Source organism: Trichoplusia ni, chromosome 9 (assembly GCF_003590095.1).
Source record: "Trichoplusia ni isolate ovarian cell line Hi5 chromosome 9, tn1, whole genome shotgun sequence".
NCBI lineage: Eukaryota > Metazoa > Arthropoda > Insecta > Lepidoptera > Noctuidae > Trichoplusia > Trichoplusia ni.
In genome coordinates this window covers 8,350,645-8,361,282 of record NC_039486.1, presented here as the reverse complement: position 1 = coordinate 8,361,282, position 10,638 = coordinate 8,350,645, and the positions used below count along the sequence as shown (strand labels likewise).

The following is a 10,638-nucleotide window of genomic DNA, read 5'->3' as shown; positions in this document are numbered from 1 at the left end:
TGATTGGAAAAGAAATGCATTGTTAACTCTTGTTCCTTTATAACTATAATCTACAGTATTTCTTAAAAATACGATTGTAACTAACCTGATTTCCTGTTTAAGCAGCGTGAATGTAGGGAGGTTCAAATTAGAATTAGATGTAAAACAACTTATTGCTTGATGAACGATTTATTCAAAGCGTATACTTACTTCTTAAAAGGCACTTGAGTGCTATCAGCGGCGCGGAGGTCTGTCAGTCGCGCGGCTACCATGTTGTATGCTGCAATCGGATAATTTCTGAACATTAACGTAGTGAAGTGGTCCTTCGCCCCGAGCCCAGCCACGGCCGCCGCCCGCCACCCACGCTATGCTACCCCAGGTACGCCACCACCCACCATATTGTCAACAATAACAAATGTAGCACACTGGAATGATTCATTTCTTGAGTGCACCCCTAAGGAATCCTTCTCCAGATAAGAGTTTGTGGTACAATGCTCTATATGAATCATTTCAGAGTACTGAAATATTTGTGACGATGAAACTATGCTTTAATGTTTTTTCAAAATGATTTTACAAGCCCTTATGCAATCTGGGTTAAATATGTGTTTTTGCATTTAACACTGAGACACATGAGTTAATGAACCCAGGACAACATGCATAAAAAAATTAAAACAAGTCTTTTGTTCAACAAAATGTTGATGTCACTGCACACTGATGTCACATACATTAAAAAAACCTTAAATTTATGGTCAAATAGATAGATACTGAACAGGTACTCACCTTGTGGTTTTTATGGACAACTTTAACTTTGTCATTACTAACATCGTGTTAATTTACATAGAATTAGCGCATGCAAGAAGCGAGGAAATGCAGATGGGTGAAAAAGCATACATACGAATTCATAATTGGCCGACAATATGGTAAGTTATGTAAGGAAGTCTTCGTCTCCTACGAAGGGGTTATCTATGTAAAGAGCCTAAGACAAGTACGTGTCCTTCAATACTGTGTTAAGTGTTCGTGAACCTACCGCGACTAGGCTATTATGGAACTGTTGTATAAACTGAATATTCACGGGAAATGTAGAGAGTAGACCGTTGCACGGCAAAATGGCATATAATGGAAGTTTATACGCCGAAACACTTACTTTTTATTATTTTTTCATTTTGTATTTAGAGAAGTGGAACCGATTATGTTATGCATTACTGTCCTCGTGAGTCCCATAATAAGCTAGCGCATATCGAGAGCACGCTTCGCGGGTTGTCTGGCACCAGCGCCGGTAGCGGACTAGCGGCCGCTTATCACATCGTCCTCACCTTTTTCCTGCTTACGACGTTTACGCTTGTTGCAGATCTTCACGGCGCACACGGACAGAATGATGGCGACTATGAAAAACAATATGCCGCCCACCACGCCCGCCGTGATCGCTTTGTGCTTGACCCGCGCCGGCACAGGGAACTTCACCTCTTCAGAACTCTCGTAGCTAGTTTGCGAATTGGCCAACACTCTGAAGTAGTACGTACGTCCACCAACTAGATTTTTAACTGAAATATTTAATTTTTAAATCAGTTACAATGAACTTTTATGATGAAGAAGCTATATGCTACAGTTAAATTTCAACTAGAATGTTCACCTTATAAACAGAATGCTAAAAAGTACGAAGTTTCTTAATTTACGCTATTAGAAAAATATAATTTATGCAGATACTACGAAGAAGGTAGCTAAATAAAAAAGAAGCCTGTTTACCTAGGTAGCTCGTCTCCTCCGGCCGTATCTGTCCTCGGTTGAGCGTTTTCCATTGCGCATCAGTTCTGTACTTGATGGTGTAGTACTGCACTAAGTGGGCGCGCTCCAGTGGTGCCTGCCACGTGATCAGGAACCCATTGTGCACCTCCGTCACGGTCAGGTTCCGCGGGGGACCCGACTTCGGACCTTTGAGAATCGTGAAACATTACTAATACAGCCTATGAGTATCAGTATTATGATAAATATGAATCAAATAATGCGTGTAAAGATTGTTAGTACAGGAGTCATTACTTGCAATTGTTTCTAATGATTCGGACTGCAGATAAAAATTATTCTAGTGAGAATGATGATTTAATCGAGGTGCAACAAGCGTAGCGTAGTTCGTAATTAACATAAAATATCACTTAAAATAAATAAACAACATTAACAGCAAAAAAAAACTTAATGGCTCTACTTTGACATCAAAAGCATCTAATTCTAAAACAACCCATGCACTATCTAGACTAATATATACTAGAAGTGATATCTGCTATAAACTATATTCACTAAATCACTAAACTATCTACTATGAACGATGAATCAGTGAACTAACTACTAGAAAATTAATTGTCCGAGTACTCAATCATCACTTCAAAAAACCAATATACGAGTGAAAAGTCTTTAAGTGTCATGTCGAAGACAGTATGACACTCAAAGGCATCACTTAAATGGAATGTTCAGACAAGTAGACATAAAAATGTCTTAGCATATGACCGATAGTCTTAATATTATGCTTTTTTGAGTATTCGGGGTTATTATGAGTGAGGTGTATGGGTATGAGGGTGATGTGCAACATTTGTGGTTTATACCAGAGCCTTCAGGTGCGTTTTGGAATATCTTTTCGTCTACAGGCCCCGCCGGGGTGGGTGCCGCCTTCGGTTTGGCGCCTACATCTAAAAAAGCAATCTGAAGTTAATCAACCCACCTCGAACACCAACTAATCCACGTATCCTAAAACTTTGAGTTCAAAGTGTTCAAACTCTATTTGAATTGTACAGAACCCTGTCGACACAAAATCAAGCGTTTCCAGAACCCATATCAATGCTCACAATATAAAGTTGTTAATATAACTCAATTATCCGTTACATATATATTTGTTATTAGATCACACATGTTAACATTTATGACCACCACATAGTTATTTATGATTGTTTGACTTACCAAGGGTTCTTATAGTAATAGCTTTACTCATCATTCCTTCTCCTATAGTATTCTTGCTGTTCACTTGAAACTCGTACGTGGTTCCTGGCTGCAACCGGTTTATTGTGACCTGGAGATTGAGATGTACAATATGTTGTTATAATAGTTTCATGTACTTTACATGCTTCCAAGACAGTAAGCTGGTAAAATAAATCCTTGAATACTTTGTTCATCGAAAGACGATATCTACCATCCGTTAAGTAGCTTGTTCTATTACTATATACCTACTCGTACATAATAAACACAAAAATATAAGTAATCAATTTTTCATTCATTTTTTCTGAAAATTATTGTTTTATTTAATTTATGATTTTTTCTACTTATACGAAATCTTCTACTCATTTTGCATTAGGGAAATTGAAAGACTTACAAAGGTAGCACCAGAGGGCGTGACGGGGACCTTAGTCCACTCGGAGAAGCCGGCCTCCCGATACCAGATGGTGTAGTCCTGCTTGTAGTCGGGCCCGCCCGCGTACCCCGGCTGCCAGCGCAGCGTCACCTGGAACTCTGTCGCTGTTCCCGATACGTTGTACGGGGCGTGAGGTTGCGTCCCTTCGATCACCAGCTGCGTGTCTGCTACTATCGTTGCCACCTGAATGAAAAAGATGAGGGAACCATGATGAATCCGAGGGGCACAAGTGATAAACTCATAAACAAAAATTAGAACTGGGACTGGGTAATTTTTTGAATTAATTACGGCTTCAAGTAGTTAAAAAATAGGTACCACAAACTAAAAAAAAATATTATCCTCCATCCGAATATAGCACACTGTGGTGTGTGCGGCGGAATTTGTGATACAAAACTAAGATTGTATTTTTCATCATTATTTAGGACTTGAGAAGAGTTCCACAAAGCTATTCTGGTTAGATTGCCGGTCCACGGCTACGTTGTCTGCGGGTATGAGTAAGAAACTGTATGAAGTTCTAGTATTCACCTCGTTAGAAGCGACGCACTGATAGATCCCGAAGTCCTGTCTTCGCAGCGTGTCGATGGTGATGTTCCCGCCCAGCGCGCGCACCCTGTTCTTCTGCAGCGGCAGCCCGTCCCGCCGCCGCCACGTCACGCTCGGCCTCTGCGTGCCTTCCGCCTCCTGCGCCTCGCAGTGCATCTCCACTGACTCTCCCACCTGTAGAAACATTACATCACTTTTAGTATTTGATAACTAGAAAATGTCAGTGGCGTAAAAATGAGGTCGGAGTATATTTTCATGTTTTCTTCTTGCTAGTTAAGGTTACGTCAATCATATTCACCTTTCTTTGGTACAGAGGTTCCGGTTCTACGGTGAACACTGGTGGTTTACGAACTAACACTTCCATTGGGCCTGAAAATGTTGAAGGCAATAAGTACGAGATATAAAAATAGTCGTCATCATTACAATCTGCTTTTTGGTGTATTACTGGATAGTACCTGAAGATCCTTGAGTTCCTTGAGCGTTATAAGGCGTACAAGTATATCGACCCTGATGGTTCTGATTAACTCTCGTGAATAGCAGCGAGCCGTTGTTCATGATCACAATGTCCTTCGTCTGGTACGGCTCTAGCAGCCTCTTGTCCTTCGTCCACGTCACGTACTGAAGAGGCGGGTTTGCTTTTATGTAACACTGCACTACGCCCGCGAGCCGGAAAGGGAGGTATTGTACGGTTGGTGTAAACGTTACTTTAGCTGGGTCTGGAAAATAAATGTCGTTCGATTTTTTTTTTATTTCAGTGTGTCACGAATTGCAATAGATAATTCCATTCCTGTTTGTGACTCTATAAATTTTAAGAGAATAGTTTTTTCAAAAAAAGATTTGCTTGCATGCTTATTTATGTTTTGTGTTTAAATTTTTGATTACAAAATAACACTCACATTCAACATTCAAATAGGCGGAAGCACTTTGTGGATCTCCAATTCCATTCGATACTTCACACAGATACTGGCCCGAGTCATCAGCAGCTACAGGGTTGATGACCAGGGCTCCATCACGTCGGATCGTCACCCGCGTCTCTAAGGCTGCCACTTCGGCCACCGGCGCCCCCTCTCGGAACCATTTCACTGTCACGTTGCCGGGCAAGGCCTTTGCTTCACATGAAAATTGGACTTTCTCTCCTTCTAACTTAGTTTGATTTGTTGGCGGCATCTGTAATTAATTATTTGTATAGGTGTAAGGTGCTATTAGGTGCGTGCCAAGTTTTTGAGTACCTTTCAATTGTCACTAAAAGAAGGTCATAATTCAAAAGGAGCGTTCATAAAATCTTAATTCCCATTTCTTATGATAATGATTATGATATTATTTCCGTTTGATTTATGGTCGAAACTATTTTCAGAAACTTACTCATAGGTATTAAGCATGCACTGGCAGCTACATTGAAAGCTATATAAAGTCGTTACCAAATCTCAAACCAGTCTTATCTGGAAATACTTATGTGCCCATCGTAGGCTAGTAGTAGCTGGTTCTACACAGACTTTATGACTTAGCTAGTATGAGTAATATTATTGTCAAGAAGGAATGTGATACTTACAGTAATGACGGCTCCACCTGCGATGATGACGCGCGCCGTGTGCGACACCTGTCCCTCGCCGTTGCGCGCGATGCACGTGTAGTCCCCGATGTCTTCGTGTCTGATGTTGCTAATCCGGAGCTCAGTGCCATCGTTGAAGATACCGACGGTGCCGGATGGCTCCACGGGGTTCGCATCCTTGTACCACAGGATCTCCGGGGTGGGCGTACCTTCCGCCTGGCAGTTGAGGATGATGGCATCTCCTAAAAAGGTGGAGGCGTCTATTAAATCATAATATGGACTAAATTTCTTACAATTATGTTAGAAATCAAATGAACTTTAGTCAAACATTTTAAGAAATTTGAGATCTGGGTTAATTTACTCTTGAAGTCTGAAGAGCTTACCTAAATTAACGTAAATAATGTCTTCCGGTGTGATGGAGAAGCGTGGTGGCGCGTGCACGTCCAAGTGGAACCATGTGCCATTTTTGTGCTGGTTCGGTGATCGGTTGAGGAACACCACCTTACACTCGTACCAACCCTGATGGAACATTGAACAAGTAACAACACAAAATTACTTTACAACATGTCACAAAAAGCTGAAAGCAGCTGCAATATCACTGAGGGTTACAAAATGTTTCTAATGGTTAAATGATAAAATGGATTACATAATATTACCTGATCTGACTCGCGGATGTTAGTGAGGTTGAGGCTGGCTGCGCCGTAGGGCGAGTCGGGTGCCACTCGTGACACCCTGCCTTCGTAACCTTCGCCGCTGTGCGTCGGGTAGCTCTCGTACCAGATGTAGATCGGGATGTCCTGTCCCTACACACAGATAGTCATGTTAACTCCCGTCCTTAATCTGGTGCGAACTTTCACGCCTGCCACTTATGTTACATACATCTAAATACTTATGTTCTAAATACTTTTCGCCGCGTACGGCTGAGGCGCTACAAACATTTTCCAAATCTGTCTAAAGCTTTAAGACGATGCGATGAGTTTCACAGACACGGACGGCATCCAATGCTTAATCTTGTAACATAACGTGCAACTGGACCACTTACAATTGCACGCGAAAGTCATTTTAGTGTTTGTAGTTACAAGATAAAAACTATCTACAGACAAAAATAAATCTATAATTACATGCGATGATAACAAAACAATAATGGACTTACAAATAGATGCTTGAATTAAAGTAGATCATATAGTAGTCAAGTTGTAGTTCCATTTAAGACAACCCACCATACTCTTCAATGACCAAATATCGGCAGTAAATAAGGCGTTATTAACATATTTATTTGTACATTTTACATGCGTAAGTAAAAACAGGGAAACTTAAAGCGTAACTACGGCATGCAGTAAAGTGTGCAGTCTCTTTAGTACCAAGTATTACTGAATAACGATATAAAATATGTCAAGTACTTGTACATGAATCTACTATTGCCGACAGAGCGTGGGTGAAGCCCACAGCCACAGGAAGAGAGAAACAGACAGAACCGCCGCCAGTGCGCGGAGAGTGCGCGTGCCCCGTGTCAGCCGTGTAAGCGATAGTGCTCCCGATACTATCTCAGAATAACAAGGGTGCGCCCAAACAAAATAATAGGAGGAAAAATCTTATTGTACATGTAAAGTGGCAGTGTATGTGTATGTTCGGTATCTAACGGGGGTCTGCTGCTCTCTCGGACTCGCTTTGAAGGCCTTTATCACTGTGGACAGTCGGACCGGTCGTGTGACGAGCGCGGTAGGTACACGAGGCAATACGCAGAAGAGGCAGAGATACACAAAAGGCGTGCGGAGGGCGCGCGCGGGGCGAGGGCGCTGGGGCGGCGCCCCCGGCCCGCGGCGCCCGCGCTTTACCACTAGCACGGGACAATACGCGTGTCGGAGCCGACACAGCACGAGATATACTTTACATTCTGCGGGGCGCGTCGCGCGGACGAGCCGACCTTTACTGAACAGAAACACACACACGGTAGATGAGCAGCGTTGTATTGTAAGAGTGGAGTGTGGACCGTCGTACCGTTTCGCCTACCTTCTTCTCCCACTGCAACACGTACGGCACCGGGATGTCTTCCGGAAAGTCCACCTGACAGTTGAAGACAACGCTCTCCCCGAGGATGGCCGTGATGTGCACGGCATCTTGGTGGTCTTGGTGGCAGGTTACTAAACACAAACAATAGTAACTTAGCATCTGCACCACTAGAGCATACTTGAACTTGGGGTATATTTGTTCTGAGTTAATTGAACCAGCTTCATGGGTCGTACCTGGCAGGTTAACTAGCAGCAGTAGCAGCAAGCCGGCGGCGATGTGCGGCGGTTGCACGGCGCGCCAGCCCATGCCTGCGCTCCCATGTCACGGCCGCGCGCGGCGACTCATCGTTGATGCATCACCTGCGGTCAATCATTATTACCAATAATTAATTTATCTGACGACAAAATTTAATATTATTTTATATAACATGTGAAGTTTGCATTGATTTTCGTTTTTGCTCTGAGAAGAAATTGGACTAAGTTTGTATGGACTTATTTACCACTGATATATATTTTTATCTTTAAAACTTGGAATTGTACCATAGGAAGTGCTAATCAATAACAGTGAAACCTCAAAATCAGCTTACATCAAAGATTCCAAAAAACGCTTCAGAAGATAACATTAGATTAAATGCTTCCCCATTATGTAATTCAAAGTAGGGGCCATCAATGATATAAATTAGCATATCATCGATTCACATAAGGCGGCGGACACCCTGCCAAATTGAGCAGAAGCTGCGCCGCACCGGCTGATTCAGTAAATTGAGCATAATGTATAATGTAAAGATTTATTCTAAACCGCGGGGGATAGAGGTCGCACTGCTTAAGCTGGGGATTCTCTCCAAAAGCAAATGCTCTCATTAAATAACTAAAACAAGGACTTGCTCTAATAAAGTTGACTACCGAATTCAAACATTCATTGTTTTTGGCTTACCGTTACACTTTTTAGACTTTAAAATCCGTGTTGAGGTGGACAATCGTAAATAGCTACAAGTTTCTAAATATACTTTACATAGAAAATAAGAGTTTTCGAGAAATAAAACTTGTATTTGACTTGATTAGTCTTGTTTATTAAATCATTGTCTTTGGAATTACTGGTGGACAGGGGCTAATAACTCCGAATTTACTGTAGGATTATACGTCACGTAGCAAATTAATTTAGAGACAATTTCAGGCTGATTATGATCGGTTATTACCGGCCATCTGCTAGTGGCCTAGATTTATAAAGTGCATTTTGATGTCGATGAGCGAACGCCGAACATATTTCCTTTATTTTGTGCTGGCTTTACTATTCCCAATTCTACTTAATAATTAATTTCGGAAATATATAAGAAAAAATCGACTTGAATGTAAACTGTATTAACTGTACAAAAAAATATTTCTGTGACTGCCATTAATTTTTCCACGAGAAACAGTCAAGTGTAGAGAATAAAAAGCTCAGAAAATTATTATTATGTTAACATCGTGTGCCAACGACTAATTCCTCACAAAATGTGTCAATTACTGAAGGATTTCGGGGTTTAAGCTACACACCGAGAATTTGCAAGCTCGGATGAAAGTTACGTATTGTCAACGGCTAAGCTTGACTTAGAGTGACTCGGAAATCAACGCCAAGTCGAAAATATTGTAGCATAAGAAAAAACACAATTTATCGATAACCCCGTGATTATCCCTTAAGTTCTCTGCCGATACGATGTCCCTGCCGAGACAATATTAATATTTCTTCGATATTTTTGCCGTAAACCACGAAAGACCACTCTAAAATACTTACTGAAACTTAAAAAAAAAAAAAACAGTTTGTTACTCCTTAAGCTGAAACGCGTGTAAATATTTAAATATAAACTTTTAAAAGGCTGATGAATGACAAACTGTGCAGAACTTTATGGTTACGACTAAACCTCCTTCTATTTGAGCTTCAGTCTGTAACTGGAAAATAATGACACATAATTACATGTGACTAGAATTATACCGTTGAATCGAAATTGTATTTGATTATTCGATATTATTTCGAAGAATATGTTACTTACTTCAGAGGCTGATATTAACCTACTGATCTAAGAACTCCGCGTAGATATACTAATTTCATGCATAAATTATGAAATATAATAAAAAAAAATAAAAATAAAAAAAAAACATTACTGATTTCGACGTACGTTAAATACGCGTATATATTGTATATGTGCCTATGTATAAATAAAGACGTTATGCTAGACGGTATATGAGAGGTGGGTGGCCTTTGAATCTCTCGTCCTTGGACTATTTCCCGTAGCGAGTAATTGGACTGCAACACGAAATATAATCGACCTCCATGCCAGCCCTCCGTACCGCGAGCCACGTTCAGTCGACGTTTACCTAAACACACCATTATTATGTGCACTATATAATTATTTTCCCTCGTTTAAGCCCATTAAATGATGTTTTGAATATTATTTACATTGTGTAGTTTAATGATAGAGCGGTGTGATAGGAATTCAATATTAATTCACGTCAATCGTGACACATTATTCATCCATCGAGTTGCTTTTTACTTGTATGTTTACTGAAACCATTACTTAGATATAAAGTAGAGAACTGAAATGGGTTTAAGGTAATGATAAACTGCAAAATAAATCAACATAATACCGAAGGAAATGGTTATCCCCTTTGAGTACAACTACGTTTTATAAAGTGGCCATTTCGTAAAGCTTCTGTAGCCATTTTTTCAATTGACGATTTTTGAGGTTTATACGCGAACGATTCAATCGAATGGGGTTTTTATAGTACCCATTCAGATAAATGAGTTTCAATACAAATTGATTGATTTGTCTTAGAAAATGTTCACGAAATCGTCACTGTACCAAATGACGTTACATAAAATCAAGTGTTTTCTCAGTCACCGCTTAAGAGTACATAGAGCAAGTTATTCAAAGTTTCTATAATAAATTAAATTGTGATAGCCATGTGTTATGCGCACGTGGCAATTACGGCTTTATACATTAGCAGAGTGAACACGCAAGTCTAGATCATAAATTACGAATAACTCAAGCCCATAAAACTATTTAGCCTATGGGCGACACTAGAGAAATAATTTCAAATGTAATTTCAAAGCTGTTGGTACCTTATTGAACTGAAAATCACGTTTCACATTTAACTCGTATATAAAATGTGTTCAAAAAATACACCAAAAC

General features: G+C 40.4%; 1 protein-coding gene across 14 annotated transcripts in view; it reads right to left on the bottom strand.

Moving 5' to 3' along the window:
• The window catches only part of LOC113497230 (protein turtle), a 57,652-nt gene that overhangs the window by 4,730 nt on the left and 42,284 nt on the right, over positions 1-10,638 (bottom strand). For 8 of the 14 annotated variants that reach the window (XM_026876679.1, XM_026876676.1, XM_026876683.1 and 5 more), the window contains 15 exons: positions 7,706-7,831; positions 7,461-7,603; positions 6,119-6,265; positions 5,846-5,981; positions 5,463-5,704; positions 4,810-5,080; positions 4,369-4,629; positions 4,212-4,282; positions 3,896-4,087; positions 3,332-3,553; positions 2,923-3,031; positions 2,571-2,654; positions 1,723-1,908; positions 1,293-1,520; positions 190-259 (listed from right to left, as the gene is read on the bottom strand). In XM_026876679.1, the coding sequence (XP_026732480.1) occupies positions 190-259; positions 1,293-1,520; positions 1,723-1,908; positions 2,571-2,654; positions 2,923-3,031; positions 3,332-3,553; positions 3,896-4,087; positions 4,212-4,282; positions 4,369-4,629; positions 4,810-5,080; positions 5,463-5,704; positions 5,846-5,981; positions 6,119-6,265; positions 7,461-7,603; positions 7,706-7,778 (2,435 nt within the window). In that variant the 5' untranslated portion in view covers positions 7,779-7,831. Of the gene's footprint in view, positions 1-5; positions 277-1,292; positions 1,521-1,722; positions 1,909-2,570; positions 2,655-2,922; positions 3,032-3,331; positions 3,554-3,895; positions 4,088-4,211; positions 4,283-4,368; positions 4,630-4,809; positions 5,081-5,462; positions 5,705-5,845; positions 5,982-6,118; positions 6,266-7,460; positions 7,604-7,705; positions 7,832-10,638 lie in introns of those variants that run through there. The other 6 variants (XM_026876687.1, XR_003400880.1, XM_026876685.1 and 3 more) reach the window with 6 other exon arrangements.